This window comes from Eretmochelys imbricata, chromosome 4, assembly GCF_965152235.1.
Source record: "Eretmochelys imbricata isolate rEreImb1 chromosome 4, rEreImb1.hap1, whole genome shotgun sequence".
Classification (NCBI taxonomy): Eukaryota; Metazoa; Chordata; order Testudines; family Cheloniidae; genus Eretmochelys; species Eretmochelys imbricata.
Window position 1 is genome coordinate 34,852,893 of NC_135575.1, and position 20,792 is coordinate 34,873,684.

Sequence of the window (20,792 nt, forward strand, 5' to 3'; positions counted from 1 at the left end):
GTTTTGGATGCTGAATTTAACTAGTTAAAGATTTTTTTCTGGACCTCTGAAATGTGTGGGGCTTCATCGTTTACACAAACTAGGAAGTTCTAGAAAAAAGGCTAGATTTTACTTCACATCAAAAACTCTTGAAAAGATGGAAATAGGGAGTTCATATGTTGGACTAAATTCTCTCATGAGACATGTATTTATATTGCAATAGTAGCCAAGACTTGAAGATTTTTTTGGTGAGAATGAACTCTCTGCCTAAGAGCATATACAGAAATATAAGTAACTAGAAAAATGGATGCAGGATTTCCCACATTTTTTTTAAAAAAAGTATTAAGGTCATGAGACAATAAGTGGCACCAAATATTGAGAAGACTTAAAATCCAACTAGATAAAATATTCCCACTAAGTACATATTACACCATTGGCAACAAGCAAATAAAAGAAATTCAACCACCACCCTAAACCTCTGGGATAAGCATTACATATAATTAATAGTAAAGCCTATATTTTTCTCTGTTCACGAGTTATGCATTTCTCTCACTTTGCTGCTCCAGTGCAGAAGTACAAAATAAAATAATAAACTCCGAAATGTAATACAGAAAGCAAAAAAGTTTAATTGAGCTTCATAAAGAAGTTTTCTCTGAGATTACATATAACAAGAGCTTAAAGTTACAATGCTTCTGTGATCACTAGTTGACAGAAAAAGTATTGAGTACAGTTTTAAAATATTTCATTTACTTCCATAGTTCTAATCATTACATTTATCCTGCAAACCATGAAATTAAAAACTACCAGACTGCTTAAATAGTGTATGAAAAAAATTTGCATCGATGTAACAGCTGCAGAGTTCATAGGACAGAGGCATAAAAATAATATTAAAAAAGACAAGAGTTAAAAATCCTACTGCAAGAGTATAGACTGTAATAAAAGAGAAGACATTAAAACCAGCAGTTTGTTAGGTGCCAATACATAATAGAACCCATAAGACAAGCAACAAATGATGCTAAGTTCGGGAGAAAGAGTCTGTTTCCAGGGAAGAACTTCCTGACAGACACCACAACAAAGCAGCATGAATGGTGACTGTGTGGTCCCCTTCTTGGTAATAAATCAAGTGTCAAAGATTGATCTGCAGTTAATAAGAGGCCTAAGCCTTCTCCAAGGATTTGTAGTACTCTGTCAGCACAGTCCAGGCTTTGGGAGCCATGAAACCTTCAGGAGGGTTTTGTCCTTCCCGAGCCAACTTGCGCATGCGGGTTCCTGATATAAACTCAAAGTCTTCATGGCTAAAAAAGTAAATATAAAGAGAATGTAAATTGAAAAGATGGAAGTTATAGCTGAGACTGATCTTACCTCCTCCTTTTTTTGACAATGACTTTATACTACTTTAATAAAACCCCACCTTGGAGTGTGATATTTGAGAACACAACTGTGGTTTCAGACATGCTGCTAATGAAGAGTACCAGAAAATCCTGAAAGTATATACACCCTATAGAATATATATATTCTTAAGATAAATTAGGGGTATGTGTGTATGTCCGCACATGCTCAAGATAGGCAGTGGACCAGGATGAAACTATCTTCCTACAGCTATAATTCCTAAAGATAAAATTCAGGAGGAGAGATGGAAAATTGAGGGCAATCAGGATTATCTATCATCAGCTACTCAAGTTCAACATCCAACACAGCTGAAAACAAAGACACAATGTAAGAAAATCCACCAAGTGTTCCTAAGCAAAAGTGATTTATTGTTAAATTAAATATAGCAATTTTACTTACTTCATTTGTTCAATTTGCAACATGTATTTGTTACTCATTCTTCCCTAGTCTGTTTGAAATAAAAGCCAAATACTGACCTCACATGCACATGGTTCAGACTGAAACAAATGAGAACCAAGTGTGTGCATCAGAGGGCAGAGTTTAACTTTAAGTGCTAAACCATGCTCAGTATGAGCTGGAGGTTAGCAAGCTATAGAAAGAAAAGGAGGACTTGTGGCACCTTAGAGACTAACAAATTTATCTGAGCATGAGTACTCAAGTCCTCCTTTTCTTTTTGTGGATACAGACTAACACGGCTGCAACTCTGGAAAGTACAGAAAGCATTCCACAGTCCCCTTTCACAATGCATACCATACAAGCTGTTAGCAACACAGCTTTTTGATTTGAATTGTAGTCCGGTGCAGAACAGTAAAGCCTAGAATGAGCTTCCTGCTCTCAGTAGTGTGGATGCCCAGATTGCGGAAACAAAGGAGAAATATATATAAACGTACTTCAACTACACAGAATATATAACACCCATCAGATAAGAAACCTTAACTGAACTATTTTTTTAAAGGGAGGGTACTGCAATGGAGAAGAGCTGTGCTCTGAATTGGACTGAAAAATAGGGAACATTCATCAAGTTTCTTCCCCAGCATAGATAGGACTCTGGTGTCTATCAACCTCTCAATAACTGTGTTGGAAAGAGTTTTGTCCTATCTACACAAGCAGCTGTTTTCTCCAATAGTTTGCAGGAGGTGGCACCCAGATTAATTTCCTAGTGTGAATAAGATAGTACAGAGTTTACAGATTAAGATAGCTGTAAGAATGGACTCCCCACATTCTACTCTGTGGGGTGTTAATTCTGAAGCTCGCATACAATTTGTGTGTCAACACTTAGCTGTTTATAGGCAGGGAATGGGGTGGGAATTTGAACAGAGGCTCAGGTTCCCAGAAGGGATCAGAAGAGGGTACCAGCCTTTGGATTTAAAGAGACTCAGATATGCTATTTAAGTGCATCTCCATCAATGCATGGTCTATTTGACCTCTCCCTGGCCCTGTTTGTATAACAGCATCCCTAAGGAGCAGCCACATAGAGCACAGACCTGAAGATTTCAAGCAAGATATGTCAGATGGCTAAGAAACTCCGATTAGAGAATTATGGGGAATATTATAAAGAAGTCTAGGGGTCCATTGCTGCATTAAAAAGTTCTAATTTTTTTAAGAAACTGGAAGAACTTTTACTATCTAAAATAGATTTACACAAATCTTCATAAAATTAAATTTTGATTTGGTCAAGGAGTTATTTCTCCTCTTCCTCACTTTTCTTTTTTCCTCCAGCAAACATTTTCTTTTATAATGCATGGCTTTCCTTAAATGCAGTGGGCCAGATTCTCAGCAGCTGGCATAAATAAGTTTAGCTAAACTGAAATGAAACTATTCCAATTTAAACCTGCTACTGATCTGGTCCAATAGTGTTTGCTTAGTCCTTGCATAGGCCTTGGTTTGAAGTTGTATGTGTTGCCAGAACGTTTTCCATTTTAAAACGGAAAATACTATAAAAGTAGCTTTAATTGTTCAACCACTCACGATTTGACATATTTATTAATGATAAAGATCATAATGCCATTGAGTATTAGCAATGGAGGATGTAACTAGCAAGAAAAGGAAGCCTTACCCAATACCATTACTGAAACTATAATTCAATAGGACCCAGCATTCTTTTGAAAAAACACATATTGGTAAACGTAGTTTGCTTCCAGTTGAAAAGGTGCTACTTGAAAAAAATAAATATCTTAAACAACGCAGGAGGACTGCTAAGGAGGACTCCTGGATGCGTTAGGAATTCTTGTGCTCATTACTCGGTGGAATGGGAAGCTGGGCAGGAATAAAATGGGGCGACAAAAGGGACAGAAAGACACCTTTACCATAAGAGTAACGTTGATGTTGGGTAGACATTTCAAGGGCACATAAGTCTCATTTCCAAAAAAGACTTAGGCACTTAGAAACTTAAAGCTCAGTTAAATTAAGAGAATTCAGGCTCCTAAGTACTTAAATCACTTTTTAAAATAGGACTTAGGCACTCTGAAAATTATTTCTATGGGATGGAATTAGTTTCGGCTGAGCCAAATTATATTACTGTATATGCTTCCACAAGTTATTTAAAATTATTTTCCTGCCAGTTGTGTTTCAGACTGTAGCACTGATGTGATGGAGTACCTTTCACAAGAATAAAGGTTACTCACAGCCTTTTAGAAGTGGCCAACAACAAAAAAAGAAAGAGTGTGTCCTTAGTTTATTTCCCCCTTAGCCTGGTAACATTTAAATTATTTTGTTTTGGGGAGCAGCTATATGGATTGGTTGGTACAGCAGGGAATTTCATGAAGGATCTGCACAAGGATTAACAACTCCACTTAAATTTTACAATTTGTGGAGCAACAGCAATTAAACACACATTCCAAAAAGACAGGAATAAATTAGCTGTGAAAACTGTCAACGTGGCGTGGGAAACAGAAAACTTGATCTTCAAAATATGCACCAGTGAGATGATGAAAGTTTCTCCAAAGCATACTGTATTGCAGCTCTGTTATACTGAAGCTGTAAAATCACTCCATGAGAGTGCTATGAAATATGTTTTGTGAGTGGGCATTGAAGTTTGGGTTAGATTGCTCTATTAAACCCATAGCAGGGGTGGGGACGAGGGAGGGAGAAGAAAGAGCTCCATAGTATTCCTCATGCCTCCTCTGTAGCTGAAAGGGCATTTGAAGGTCAATAATGCTGCAGATTTATAGCCTGGTGTAAGCCTGAGACCCAAAAACAAGTACAGTCTGTTGCAGCTCGGTTCTAAAGAGCTAGGCAGTTGAATAAGGGGGAAATGGCAATAAGTCAATTAAAAAGACAAGATGGATAGAGAGAGAAAGAGCATTTTACATGTGGAAACCTATATTCTATTAGGATGCAAACAGAGAACAATTTGGTGCTGTCCACTTGGTCTTCACATTACTCACGTTGTATATCAGTAACACAACTGGACTATACCACTAATCACGATATAAAAATCAAACAAAGTATGTGATAATTGACAAACCAGACAAAATAGATTAACAGTTCATTATTTTCTTTCATTTTTCAAGACCAGAGTTCTTATCACTCCAGTAAAATGGGCTTCTCTCTCTCTTTAAAGATTACAAGTTTAACCATTCAATATTTTTTTGAATTATAGTGGTACCAAGAGGCCCCAGCAGAAACCAGGGTCAACATCATGCCCTGCTATGAGCTTTACATACAAAAAAATAGGAAGACAGTCACTAACCCAAATAGCTTACAGTCCACAGAGGGAAGACAAAGGGTAAGAGGAAGGAAATATTACCTCTGTTTTGAGATGGGGAATTGAGGCATGGAAATTAAGGGACTTGGCCACGGTCACATAGGAAGTCTGTGGCACAGGCAGGAACTGAACCCAACTCTCCTGAGTCTCAGTCTCTGTCTGATGCCTTAACCTCCAGGAAAGTGTCTACTCATGGCAGAATGATAGCAGGCTACTGAGAAAAGTGCAATATTTAGTTTAAACAAATTGAAGTTCCCCCCACACTTTTAAAGTAAGTGTTTAACATTTTAAGTTTCCTATTTTCCACTGGCAGCACCAAAACCCATTATCAGGGCCAACAGAAGGAGCTACAGAAGCATCACTCCTTGCATATATAGATAGATTAGCTTCAAGCACATTTTAGAGGGAGGACAAACAGCCTGCTCTGGTAGCTGTATTTATGGGCTTCCTTTAGCTAAGAGGATCTCACAGCGTTCTCCGTCAAGACAGAATTATTAATTTTTCCAAAGATTGCTGTGGTTTCTTTCGATTATTAAACAAATTTCCTTTCTTAATAGAGTTTCTTCTCAGCAGCAGTCTGTGGCTGAATTTTACAGGAAAGTCTTCTTGCAAAGACTTGGGAATCTGTCCTCTCCCAAACAATTACTGTTATTTAGCTGCCAACTCCAGCCTTGCAAAGTTACACCTGACTGAAGTAACTAACTGTGTAACAGCTGCCTTTTCATGGTTATCATAGTATATTTTTGGCTAGCAAGCAAATTTTGCACCCACCTAGTGCACTGAATGATTAAAATTCATTTGGAAGTTTTCTCTAAACCTCTTGCTTGTATTAATGTTAACTGATTCAGTTATCAATGGGTAAGTATGATCAAATTTTACATTAAAAGTTAGGGTTAGCACAGGACCATAGTACTGTACCATCTTGGTTTCTGCATGTAATAGTTCAGTGAAGTAGAATGTAGTCTTGTGAGGAAATTCTACAAAAGTTCAGCTTTGAGCAAAAATGCTCAAGTTTTCCTGCAGAAATGTAGGTGAGATCAGCTATCCAGCAATACAAAGAAATGGTAACACAGCATGCTAGACAATTCTGCTTTGATCATTTGACAAAAGGAAAAGCACAGAACACATTTAAGTCTGTTTTCCCTTCGCAATGCCAAGTTCTCTGAGTCCCAGGTGGTTGGCTTGCATTCCCTTTGTAAAAGGATTTAAAATTCTGCTTCCTAAGCACCTCTTTTTCTGAGAGTGCTTCACCCTACAAACTTTCTCCATCACATGAAATGGGAGTTCTGCTGTCACATTTCAGTTTTGCTGTCTGTTGCTGGTTCCCTTCCACTACAACTAAAGAAAACATTTCTCAGTTGCTTAATTCTCTAGTTCCTAGCCCCAACATTTACATTACCCTTTCCATGAACACTCCTCTTGACTTGCCCAATGTTTGGTTGGATAAGATGCTTAATATTAACTGCTACTGTATCTATTGCAAGGACCCTTAAATAGCAGGTTAATCTAATGGCCATGCCTGCATATTCATTCAATGCACTAGCAGTGACAGTACCTTATCAGTATAATATATGGATAGTCTCCCCAGGCACTATCCCATGTTACAAGTGGGTAGACTCAATGGATTTAACTTTCTTGCCATTGCTAACATTGCTGATTTAGGACTACATAGAACATGATATCACTATACAGGGACATCTTCAAGTAACAATATATTCATTCTTGTTAAACCCTGGATTTGTGCTGGAAATGGCCCACCTTGATTATCATACACATTGTAAGGAGAGTGGTCACTTTAGATGAGCTATTACCAGCAGGAGAGTGGGTTTGTGTGTGTGTGTTGGGGGGGCGGGGGGGGGGGGGGTGAGAAAACCTGGATTTGGGCTGGAAATGGCCCAACTTGATTATCATTCACATTGTAAGGAGAGTGACCACTTTAGATAAGCTATTGCCAGCAGGAGAGTGGGGTGGGGGGAGGTATTTTTTCATGCTTTGTGTGTATAAAAGATCTTCTACACTTTCCACAGTATGCATCCAATGAAGTGAGCTGTAGCTCACGAAAGCTTATGCTCAAATAAATTTGTTAGTCTCTAAGGTGCCACAAGTACTCCTTTTCTTTTTGCGAATACAGACTAACACGGCTGTTACTCTGAAATATATTCATGTCATTAGTTTGACATTACTATAAAGCTTGTAGTTTATTTTATATAAATACAGAAATATTTAGGTGCTGTTAGTAACTTTTCAATATTAAGTAGTTCTACTGCTCTCAGTTATTATAAACAGCACCAGTCCAAACTATGCACATAATCCCTGTCCCTAATCCCAGGTTAGCATTTAAAATTAAGCCTTTTTTAAAAATAAACGGTGGTAAAATTTACAAGAGGGATTAAGTCCCACCAGTTCAAAAATTGCTTAGACACTTAGGCGTCTAAGTGTAGAACCACTTACTACAGTGACAGAAGGGGTTCTTTCATCTACCTCTCTGAGAGTCAGTAGTGAGGTCGATGGAAGCATTCTTCCATCAACCTAAAATTGTCTACACTGGGGCTTAGACTGGCTTAATTACATCACACAGGGCATGACATTTTTCCCAGCACTGAGCCATGTAAATAAGCACGCCTAACTCTGCAGCATAGACCAGACCTTAGTCTCACTGAAAGTCAGTGGGACTTGGGCGCCTTAGCACCTACAGCACTTTTGAAAATTACTCCACCTCAGTAGACACCCAAAACTACGTAACCATCCCAAATTGTTAATTAAGCATCATACAGGGCCCAGGTACTACATGGTTATACGGGCTGTCCAAATGCCTGCATAATTTCCCTCTGTAAATTTGCCATCTAATCCTTGTCGGCATTGCACAAGTACTCTCCCTGCTGCGAGGCTGAACATAACAGGTCTGTCTACCTTTTCCTCATCCCCACCCATAAGTTCAGCCAGCTAGTGTGAAGGGGATGGGAACACCTGCTCAACTCTACAAGAGTGAAAGCCATGGTCCTATGGAGTTATTTAGCTCCAGAAAAAACACAGCTTCGGTCACTTTCAGTTTTGCAGAGTTTAGGAGTTCTTCAGAATATCATCTTAAATCCTCCCTACTTCCATCTGGCCTCACTCCTTCAGTAAAAAAAACCATTTAACCTCTCTCGTCTTACCAGCTGCCTGGGCTTGCAAGCACTAGCCTCAAACAAATGGTAGGAGGGAAAAAAAGCACTGGCCTTTTTATACGGCCCTCATCACCATGGGATCTGGGTGCCTCAAATCACCGATCGATTTTATCTTCACAGTATACCCCTGGATGGTAGGGAAGTATTATTCCCATTTTACAGAAGGGGAGCTGAGGCATGAGGTAGATTGAGTGACTTGCCCAAGGTCACACAGGAAATTCGTGGCTGAGCTGGTAACTGAACTCAGGTTCCTGAGTCCCAGTCCACTGCCCTGTTCCCTAGACCACCCTTCCTACCCTATAGAAAAATCCCAAGGGAGGGATCCTGCAACTTCAGCAATAGGCGCATAGTGGTCACATGCACAGGCCCTACAGCACAGCCACATTTTTTCTATTGCCTGAACTGGACGGCAACAAGAGTTAGGGGTGGCTGTATGTGTTAAAAAAAAAAAAGTTAGACCTGCTCATAGATCAGGTCAGTATCCAGAAGGGACAGGAAGCTCTCACAGAGGCCAGCCACTGGGGGAAAAGCAGCAGTGCCACACAACACCCCTCAGCAGGCCATGTGATACAGGCAGCTTGCTTGCCCTGATAACTGAGACCTGATACACCACATAGCACGTAGATGTAGGCCAGGGCTGGCCAGCCTGAGGAGGAGCCAGAATTGACCAATGTACATTGCCAAAGGGCCACAGTAATACGCCAGCAGCGCCCCCCCCCCCGCATCAGTTCCTCTCCCAGCGCCTCCCTCTCCCTCCCCCTGATCAGCAAGGGAGTGGCAAACTCAGGGGAGGGGGCAGGAAGGGGTGGAGTGGGGGCAGGGCCTGTGGCAGAGCCAGGGGTTGAGCAATGGGCACTCCCCCCAGCCCATTGGAAAGTTGGCGTCTGTAGCTCCAGACCCGGAGTCGGTGCCTGTACAAGGAGCCGCATCTTCACTTCTGAAGAGCCGCATGTGGCTCCGGAGCCTCAGGGTGGCCACCCAATGTATGCTGTAGACATAACGTATCTAATTTATGCTGTCTTTTTGGAAAGACATCTACCCTTACAGCTTGTCAGCAATATCAACTAGTATAAAAGGAAAGCAGTTGTGTTTTAAACTCCTGAAGAAAGTGGTTTGAAATGAAATGGTAAATGATCTCCACCTACAGTGGCACAGCACTGGTAGGCACCACAGTAATATATATAGATATAGACACTGTTTTGGGACACACAGAGTGAAGAACAACCTCAAAAGAGGTGGAGGTTAAAATAATTTCTTCTATACAAAGATAAAAAACAAGTTAAGAACTGGTTTCAGAGTAACAGCCGTGTTACTCTGTATTCGCACAAAGAAAAGAGGTACTTGTGGCACCTTTAGAGACTAACCAATTTATTTGAGCATGAGCTTTCGTGAGCTACAGCTCACTTCATCGGATGCATCCGATGAAGTGAGCTGTAGCTCACGAAAGCTCATGCTCAAATAAATTGGTTAGTCTCTAAGTTAAGAACTGTGAACTGAGACTAAGTGTTCCCAAACCAAACTGTCTGATCTCCGAGAAGCTTCTATTTAATCAAAAACTAGGTGATAAATGCTGAAAGACTTAACAAAAATACAACCCAAACCTCACACATTACTCAGAAACAACTTACTGTTCAGAGTCATAATAATCCATGCCCTTCTTTTTCTTATTGTAAGCTGCAACTCTGAAGGGTACAATTTCCAATGTTTTGAGGCCTGGCGCCATAGTCAGCACTTTTGCACCATGGGTTGGTTCATAGAGATCTTTCCCAGTCTCAGGGTGTGGCATGCCTGCTGGATCCCGTCCCACGATGTAGAAATTAGCTCCTGCTACCATCCGTGACCTGCAATGCCACTGAACCTGGAACACAATTTGAGAAAAACAAACCAACAGGAGACAAAGAGAAGTTGTGGGAGTAAGTGGGAGGACCAACAACGCTATTGCTACTGCTAAACTAACACTATTGCCTATAACGTAGAACTAGGCTCTGGTGTCTCATGTCCCAAGAAAATAAATAAAATGTGCATCAGTGTATATATTATTGTTATTCTACAGTAAAAATATAAAACAAGAGTTTGCTTGAAAGCAATATTACATACCAGTTTGTTAAGCAGTTCGCAAGCCATAAATCAGTGAGGGTTCAACAGAGCACTTGCTATTAGGTTCATGAAGACCTGACTGGTCACAGTGCTGGTTTTCCATTTCCAGCTGCTAAGTTTCATTAAAAGACAGTCAGGCTACAATGAATACTTTCCTCTTACTTTTCCATGTAACCAATTACTGTAGTTGCCCTAGGGATGTCATGTTAAGATGTAGGGAGAAGCTTCTGTAGGAGATTAATAGGATGACACAACTTGGAAAGAATATGTTGACATGACGAATGAATGGAATGAATAATGAATAGAATGGTCAGCTGGGACCTCTAAATTTAAAGGAACTAAATAAAAAAAATCTATAAGGGCAAACGCTAAGTAATATAATTAGCCTATGCAACTCCCTTGTGTAAGATAGCGTGGAAGTAAATAGCTCAGTAGGATTTAAAACAGATTAGTTATTCACGTGGATAAGAGTATTGTAGTTGTATTAACAACAATGAAGTTAAAAGAGGTGTCCTGTTTCAGCCTTCTAAACACAAGCTTATGAGTTAGGGAAGAAAGTTTCCCCTAGAGGTGAAAAATTACAGTGTTAATGTAGATATATTTCAGAGATTTTTTGACACCTTCCTCTGAAACATGTGGTATTGCCCACTATAAAAAGACAAGAGACTACAACAAAGAGACCTAATGTGTAAATCACTATGTTTTTAATGTTTAACAGCAGTGTCAAAATTAACCTGCCTGTAGAGAGCAATGCAGAAATGCTGTTCGGATAAGCCTACAAAATCAAGAAATGTAACTGAACTAACATGCTGTGACGTTGCACTCTGTATGATTTTATAAAAATATGCTAATGAGTGTGAATATAATGTAACTGTAATATGCTTCATGCAAGAGGTCTCTTGTAAGGTATCATTACAAACCTTATAATCTACTGAGTGTGGTCATCCTATTTTGTATAAATGTATCACTCTTGCATCTGAAACTAGAAATATGAAATATAACTCTGAGGTCCTATTGTAGTTATGCAAAGTGTGGGCCATTAATGGTGGTTTGGAATCTTAATGGCTCCCATTAACCAGGACAATTACCTGTAGATGGCTCTTTTTTACTTGTAAGTCTTCCTGTATACCTGTGGGCTGGCAAGTGGGTAATGAAATCTTGCAGTGACATGTGATCATGTCACCTGAACTGGAATCTATCTTTAACCTGGTCTTTTTCCATTGAGAAGGGGGGTGGGAACCCAGAGGGACAAAGGATTCCCGCCTTATGCAAAAGATATATAAGTGGGTGGAAGAGAAAAGGAAGTGGCCATCATGAGAAATCCCCAGCTACCACCTGAGCTGGAACAATGGCCGTACCCAGGGAAAGGATTGTGCCCAGACTAGGAAGGCATCCAGTCTGTGAAAGAAACTTATAGAAACATCTGTGAGGGTGAGATCTTATTTGTATTCAGTGTTATTACTGTACTAGGCTTAGACTTGCGTGTTTTATTTTATTTTGCTTGGTAATTCACTTTGCTCTGTCTGCTATTACTTGGAACCACTTGAATCCTACTTTCTGTATTTAATAAAATCACTTTTCACTTATTAATTAACCCAGAGTATGTATTAATACCTGGGGGGGGGAAGAGGGGGAACAGCTGTGCATATCTGTCGGTGTTATAGAGGATGAACAATTTATGAGTTTATCCTATATAAGATTTAAACAGGGTAAAATAGATTTATTTGGGGTTTGGACCCCATTGTGAGTTGGGAATCTTAGTGTCAAAGACAGGAACATTTCTTAAACTGCTTTCAGTTAAGTCTGCAACTTTGGGGTGCGTGGATCAGACCCTGGGTCTGTGTTGGAGCAGACTGGCATGTCTGGCTCAACAAGACAGGGTCCTGGAGTCCCAAACTGGCAGGGAAAGCAGGGGCAGAAGTAGTCTTGGCACATCAGTTGGCAGTTCCCAAGGGGGTTTCTGTGATCCAACCAGTCACACATGCCGTGTCAGAAGAGTGTCTCACACCCTCAAACAGTGGATGACCATAGGTAGGTAGCCTCTGATTGATAATACAGAAATGACTTCCACATCCTAATCTAAACAAACACACAAACACAAGTTTTTCCTCAAATATTTAAATATGTAAATATAAGCCTTCATCTAGACCTATCCTAAAATTAAAGTGGTTTTCTGCATCATTTTTATATGTATTGCCCATACAAGTGGTGCTTTATCTCCAGGCAATCCAATGACATCTAAGATTTCCTTGGGTCTTCTACATATTTAAGATACAGTAATTTTAGCATAGTGTTTGGAACACTGATCTGAGACATGAGGGAGCACATATCCTGGAGTATTCTTGAGGATACTGAAATAAACGATAGCAATAGTTTAGACCCAAGCACACACTATTTCTCCATTCCATAATATTACAATTTCTAGGCACAATCCTCAATACTCCCCCCAAAATTTAAAAGTTAATCTGATAGAGTAAAATGCACTTCCCTAAAAGATTATGCATTCTCTCACAACGTTGCTTTATAACAGCAAAATTTGGAAATGCATATTTAAAAGTGCACCTGTGTTCAAATAACTATGCTTCTTATTTGGTACTAAAAGACAGGGAGCGGGGAAATGATCCATGAGCTGAATATACAGTGTCCCAACAAAATGTTAAAAAGCAGGTAAGGTTGCTCAACTGCATATATCACCAATACAACAATTATTTAAAAAAAAAAAAAAAAAAGGAAATAAAAAGCCACCACAGGAAATCCCTAACTCAATCTTCACCCATCCACCATAGTTTTGCCATATGTATATTACCTCACCCAGACACGCCCACCATAATGCACATCTTTCCTCTTCATCTCTGCATAAAATGTGCAACACTTATCTCCAACCATAAATGCCAATTATTGAAAAAACAGTTATGCATAAATCACCACATCACTTAAGTAACATGGACAGGCAATAGTTTCCCATATTAATACACTACAACCTATTGCTACATAAAAAACTCCCTTTATTAACAATCACCCAATACAACATACTGAAACATAAACCATTAATTAAAATCTACAGGATTCACACATTAGCCATCTACTTAAATCAATTCAACACTCCAACCAGTAAGAAGGTGGCTATTTCTAACACAGTTGGAGTAAACGTTGCACTGTTTTGCATGGAAGTAGGGAACTCTTAGTGCACAGATGGCTCAAGCACTCTGCACCCCTGGCACTCTTGCTTGGTTCGCTGAGACAAAGCCGGAGTGGAGGTGGCTACGAGCACCTCTGATGAGATTCTGGGCTCCCTGCTCCCAACACCTCTGCATATCACTGCTAAATCCAAAGCTCCCCAAAGCTTCTCTCACTCAGAAATCAATCGGAGTTAGGTGCCTAACCCGCTCAGGTGTTTTTGAAAACCCACTAGGTGATAATCTACATCTCTCAGCACCTAAATACCTTTGAAAATTGGGTCCTTAGGCACTTTTGAAAATACCACCTGCAAATCCTAATAGACTCTATATTAATTCTGGGGGGAGGGAGGGCTGAGGTGGGGAAAAGGGTTGTTCATTTGTGTTTAACGTGGTTGGGAAGAAAAATACGCAACCTTTAATTTTTTTGCTATCCTTTTTGGGAACACTTAGTTTCTCTGAAAATGTTTTATTTTTCCTTTTTTTTTTGGCCTACAGTATAATGACAGATTAATACAAAGGAAGTCTTTCCATCAGTGAAATGCGATCTGGCTCCACATTTCCATTTTAAAATTAAATACGTTCCTCCTCTAAAAGAAATGCAGCCCAGTAATTCCCTGCCAAAAATCCCATCAGAGCAATAAAAAATTACATATATAAACATTTTAATTGCAAGCATTACTATAGGTTAATCAGTACTATGAAATAAATATTTACTCACTTTCAGCAGTTTTACTTTTGCCAAACTGAAGTCAAACTAAAAACAACTTTCCATCTGCATTTCCCTGGCCTTCCAAACTACACTGGGTGGCCATAGTAGATCAGGAGGCATCTGGCATCTTGAAGACAGTTTGATCAATTAGCAAGTTCTGCAAGATGGCAAGAGACTAAAGAGACTGCTGGAAGGCAGAGTGCCAAAGGACTGCATATTCCCCACTGTCCTCTTCTTTTATCATAAGGCGTTTTCACAGTAGAATAAGTCAGCAAATGTCCAGAATTGAGCAATTAAATAGAAAAATGTTAACTTCTGATGAATGACTTTTAGGTCATAATCAAAGTTATACTGGAATGAGCAATTTCTTACTGATAATTTTCTGTTAACAGCTTCTCTCCTCATGCATCACTACTGGGTTAATATCATTTACCTAAGAAATTTGGAGGCAATCCAGTGTTGCTGTAGGCTCCAGCACTAAGTCCCACCCTGCAGCTCAGGCCACCAGAAGAGTTCTTCCAAAACTGTAAAAATCCTCCAGCAATGGATTAGCATTAAAATAATAACTTGATTTATATATAACAACCTTAAATCAATTAAATGGTCAAGTCTTTTTAGGGAAAAAAAAATTCAATTTGTTACAAATTGCATTCTAGTCATTTACCAGACCACCAGGGTAGGTTGAATAAGGAGAGAATCTGCTAACAAAGAGCATTACCAGGTCACAAATTTCTCATTCTGTTGCACAGCTTTTCTCCTCTTTCATCACTAATGGGAAGTAGTGTACCACAGAACGAGGGAGTGAAAGGAAAAGAAGAGAGTTTTAACTACTGTAATAGAATAACAGGCAGAAACAGACATTCACCCCATATACAGCAAGAGATTTGTAATTTAAAGGAATTATTTGGGAACCAACCCAGTAGCACCTCCTACGAGTAGATACCTCCGCAGGGGAATGGAAACCTACTTTGCAAATCTTCCGCAGATGAAGCTTCCCGCACGGCCACTAGAAACACTGTAGAGGGAGCTGTGAATCTTTCTTCATGAACAGTTTTTCAGATGCCTAGCATTCCAACTGGTGCAGGATTTTAACATCTTGTCTGCAGCAACTCTGAAGACCTAGGCCAGGGGTGGGCAAACTTTTTGGCCTGAGGGCCACATTGGGATGTGAAACTGTATGGAGGGCCAGGTAGGGAAGGCTGTGCTCCACAAACAGCCTGGCCCCAGCCCCCATCCAACCCGTCCCACTTCCCGTTCCCTGACTGCCCCCCTCAGAACCCGTGACCCATCCAACACCCCCTGCTCCTTGTTCCCTGACCACCACCTCCCGGGACCCTCCGCCCCTACTGAACTGCTATTTTGTTATACCACTGGATGCAGAAGATCTGGTGGCCTGATCTGAAGGGCAAGGCTTAGTCCTGGAGACTCCAGGAATAACAACGGATCACATCCAAAATTCCACAGGTAGCATTACCCATTAGTGATGAAGGAGGAGAGTAGCTCTGCAGCAGAAATGAGATGAACTCTCAATTTTTCAGGGCTGAAGACAGATTAGGGATTAGGATGAGACTTTCATGGGGCCAGATTACCCCATATCAACCTATCTAAAGCTTGCAGCTTTCTAGTGCTATCCACTAATGGAGATAGGATACTGAACTAGACAGACCTTGGGTCTGATCCCGTACGGCTATTCCTGTGTAAAAGAGCAGCTCTCACCAAGAACTACTTCAAGATATACAGCAGAGCCCAAACTGACAAACACAGGCAAGGGAATGAACAGTTTTTCCATTTGGCATGCAAGTGGCCTATACTAGAACTGGAAAAGGTTCAGAAAGGGGCAACAAAAATTATTAGGGGTATGGAACAGCTTCCGTATGAGGAAATATTAATAAGACTGGGACTTTTCAGCTTGGAAAAGAGAGATGGTTAAGAGGGGATATGACTGAGGTCTATAAAATCATGACTAGTGTGGAGAAAGTAAATAAGGAAGTGTTATTTACTCCTTCTCATAACACATCTAGAGGTCACCAAATAAAATTAAGAGGCAGCAGATTTAAAACAAACAAAAGGATGTCTTTCTTCACACAACGCACAGTCAACCTGTGGAACTCTTTGCCAGAGGATGTTGTGAAGGCCAAGACTATAACAAGATTCAAAAAAAAACTAAATAAATTCATGGAGATTAGGTCCATCGATGGCTATTAGCCAAGATGGGAAGGGAGGGTGTCCCCAACCTCGGTTTGCCAGAAGCTGGGAATGAGTGACAGGGAATGGATCACGTGATGATTACCTGTTCTGTTCATTCCTTCCAGGGCAGCTGGCACTGGCCACTGTCGGAAGACAGGATACTTGGCTAGATGGACCTTTGGTCTGACCCATTATGGCCTTTCTTATAAAGATCCAGAAGATGTAGGGACACCATGTCGGAAGTGTTCAGTACTCAAAACTGGGGCTATTTGTTCTACAAACTCAGCACCTATTCAGGTACCTCAATGAAGTGACAAGATTTTCAAGAGTGTTCAGTACCCAGCAGCTCCCATTAGTCTCAACAGATGCTGAGCACAAATGAAAAATCTGTCCACTTTGTTTAGGTGTTTAAACAGGAGCTATTGCATGCAGGGTTCTTTTGAAAATCTGTCCCTTACAGTCTTAGAAGATGGGTATTCCTCATGTCACATAGACAAAGGAACAGTATTTCTTGTGTATTTCCAAAGTCACTGCTATTTCTGTTAGCAATATATTCAGGCAGACTAGGTTGTCAACAGAAAGATTCCGGAACTTAAAAGAATAGAACATTACTACAATTACTTCCCCTACATCAAGGAAAATAGTTTTAAGACTGCAAATCTCAACAGTCAGAAAATGTGAAAGTTACAGTTCCCACAGCAATTTTAAACACAGCCAAACTGCATCTGTGCACTATTTCTGATTACTTGTCAGACTGAAATATATCCTGAATGAAAAAGGTAGGAAATAACACTTATTAGAAACTTTACCTTTGCATTTCCTGACTTTTTGTTAAAATTTCAAATCTTAAAGCAGCATTTAAATATTAAAACATATTTCAGGGTTTGTTTGTTTTTAATATGCACTTATATACACTCACACATTTTTAAAAACTGAGACATGCCAACATTTTTTTCCTACATTACTTTTTGTAAAGTCATAGTTACAAGCTTCACTCATTCCATCAGCTCAACTTTGCCATTTTTTTCCCCTCTTGCTAAGCTATTTATTGAAGGCAGAAATTTTTTCTTTAAAAAGCAAATTCTGTGTAGACTATGCCACATTGAACAGAACTGACATTCTTCTACAGCCAAACACAGAGAACTGTTTTTAGAGAAGTGAGGAACTTGTTTAACGTCTGTCTGTAGATAATCCTCATTAACATAATAGGTGGATAGAAAGATTGCAAGTAATACTCACTAGATTCCAAAGTGTAACATATCGTGTGATTCCATGTATGTTTTAGATATTTTCCTAATATTCAAAATAAGCCTAAGGGATTTAGGCATCCAAATCCCACTGAATTTCACTGCAAGTTGAGCACCTAATTCCCTCACCTTTGAAATCCCAATCTAAGTGTGTTAAGAGTAAAACCACTTGGAGTCCTTTTATGATGTAATCTCTGATAGGACAAAGTAACACCTTTCGATTAAATATCTTCGGCTCTTATGGAACTAGATTTTTTTGTAACCAAGCAGAAGTTCTGTGGCTTCTAGTATAACCAGTTATACAATTAGTTCTTAAGCAAATTTTCTTCTTTCATTGTTAGCTGTAATATTTTCAGTGTGTGGCTTAGCTGTACAATATATAGTAAGTAATTGACTGAAAACGATAGAGAAGTTCAGCGGATATCAATTTATCCCCTTAACAGGAAATATTCTCATGTTTGTCAACCTTCACACTTTTTGATGGGAACGGGGGGTGGGGGGGGAATTAAATACAGCTTAACAAGTACAGCACCTTGTGCATGTGCATATTTTCATTCAGTGTACAATCCTGATGCCTTAAAATTCTACCTATCTTGAGGAAGAGTGTGTCTTTTATAGGAAATCAACAGAATTCACCCTGCAAGTTAGAAAATTCCCTGCAGGGCAGGTGACCTTTTAAGACTCCAAAGGTGTAGCCTACAGAATATTGCACTTGATAGTGTGAACACAAAATAGACACACTGAGTTAGACGGTAATTAAAATGTCTTAAAAGAAAAATACCAGGCAACCACCGAGAAAAAAAAAGTGATACAGAAGATCAGAGTGAGACTGTTATGTTACTGTGACATTAGAAACATGCAACTTTAGAAATAAAAATTGCGTCAGCAAAAAGTTAGGTTTAAACAGACTTCTGCAGACACCTATAATCATCTTCCTATTCCAAACATTTACATGCAAAAATGTAAATTCGCATTTTTACAGTTTTAAGAGTCAAAGGCCTGCTTCTGCAGCTGCTTCATACACAGATCTCCTATTGAAAGATGAATATCCTGTGTGTTAGGTAACTATGCATGACACTGTATTCTGCATTAAATTATACTGCAAGTGTTAACATGGCAAGAAACACAGGATTTAACGTTTAAGAGGGGAGCTCATATAGTATCAAAGTACTGTGCAAATACTGGAACCAGGAACTAATTACAGAATTACCACTGTACAACTGGTATGAATTTTCACCTTGACCACAGCTAGACAGCACATGTACCGGATTCCACTGCTGATGAGAGCTATGGGTACAAACAAAGCATCTGAAGTCTATTTTACACATTTGCACCATGAACACACCATCACTTACACAAGCAACATGCAGATGGGCCACTATAGCTGTTGGGCTTTTCCTGATCTCTAAAGGAAAATTTTATGTTTTATACCAAGGGTGGCCAATCTGTGGCTCCGGAGCCACATGCGGCTCTTCAGAAGTTAATATGCGGCTCCTTGTATATTCCAGGACAGCAGCTACAGGCGCCAACTTTCCAAAGTGCCGGGCGGGGGAGGAGGGGTGCTCACTGCTCAACCCCTGGCTCTGCCCCCCACCCCCCCCCATTCCCATCCCCTCCCCTGAGTTTGCCATGCCCTCGCTCCCCCGAGCCTCCTACACTCCACAAAACAGCTCATTAGGAGGTGGGGGAGGGAGAGGGAGGCGCTGATCGGCGGGGAACTGATGTGGGGCTGCTGACATAGTACTGTGGATCTTTGGCAATGTACATTGGTAAATTCTGGTTCCTTCTCAGGCTCAGGTTGGCCACCGCTGTTTTGTACTATCATACTGCTAACAACAACCAAGAAATCTCAGCCACAATGAGACCTGGTGGAGGATACAACTGATGTTTCATTAGAATAATTTCAAAAAGCTTTAGAATCATATAAAGTGTAAGTGTGAGAGCCAAGAACATAATCAGCAACTATTGTCCAAGTGTGATGCATTCATATTCCTTGACAATGTGCTCATCTTCCCCAGTGGTTGAAGCAGTTTAGGTTTTTATATGGCATTTGCCCTTTTTGGAGTTGATTCTTTTTCTTCAGAGATAACTGTCAGGACTCCAAATATGGTTTCCTAGCTGGTTACCCAACACACCATAAAAAGAGGTTTTTAAAGTACAAAAATGTTAAATTGAGGCCTACAAAACATGCCCATTAAATCTTTACAGACTGGAAAACCATGTACATCCTGTTGATAACCATACTGGCTTAACAGCTGCCTGTTGTTCTGTAAATCATTTGCGCTAAAGAAACAAATCTGGTACCAATGTCTTCTAAATGACCTACAGAAAATGATTAAAGGAAGAGTGTTTTTTTTCCCTTAGCTGGTTACAATACATTACTGGCAGGCTGCTTTCTGAGGTCATTGGAAATGCTGCATAAATTAGGGGATGTTTCTTATTTTATTCAGTATCACGACTGAAGGTTGTGGGTAGAGTTTTGTTCAAATCCCTCTTACACACTCAAGATTTTCACTTGGAAAACATGGAAACAGGGACACTGTATTCATAAGCGACTTAATTTACAGGTGTTTGGTTTTCTTAAACCACAACAGAGTACAAGTAGCAGCCAAAAGCAATAACATTGTTAATGTCAAAAGAATTTTTTTAAACTGCATGAATCTAGTTTTAGTGAAAGGTGGCAACATATCCACCGTAAGCAACAGCACAAGCTTCCCATAGTGCCTTGCTAACACGTCTCAACTGTGATTTGGAGCTACCTTTCTCTGTGGGTGAAAAGGCAGCTCAGTCTCCATAACTACCTTGCCTGCCAACGAGAGGTAACCGAACATTAAATGTGACTGCTGATTTTTGCTATGTGGACTCCCTGTCTACAATAACTAGACTAAGTCCATCACAACGCCATCAGATGGTTAATTTTCAGTTACTGTGAACCTAGTCAGGATCTGAACTTCCCATGGCCCGAAGGAAAAAAAAAATGGTAATGAGATATAGAACCAATGTCCCCTGAGCCAAATAATCTCCCCCAAATGTCAACATTTAATTCTCTTCACTGTATCCCACAACCTCTAGAGGGTTCAATTTGAATGCAAACCTCTAAATAAAATCTTGCCAAAAGTTATTTCATAGTCA

General features: G+C 39.9%; 1 protein-coding gene across 2 annotated transcripts in view; it reads right to left on the reverse strand.

The window, feature by feature from the left end:
- Window positions 1-580: 580 nt before the first annotated feature.
- The window catches only part of PAPSS1 (3'-phosphoadenosine 5'-phosphosulfate synthase 1), a 72,697-nt gene continuing 52,485 nt past the window's right edge, over window positions 581-20,792 (reverse strand). For both annotated transcript variants that reach the window (XM_077815113.1, XM_077815114.1), the window contains exons 11-12: window positions 9,870-10,099; window positions 581-1,274 (exon numbers count right to left, since the gene is read on the reverse strand). In XM_077815113.1, coding sequence (XP_077671239.1) covers window positions 1,136-1,274; window positions 9,870-10,099 — 369 coding nt within the window. In that variant the 3' untranslated portion in view covers window positions 581-1,135. The remainder of the gene's footprint in view (window positions 1,275-9,869; window positions 10,100-20,792) is intronic.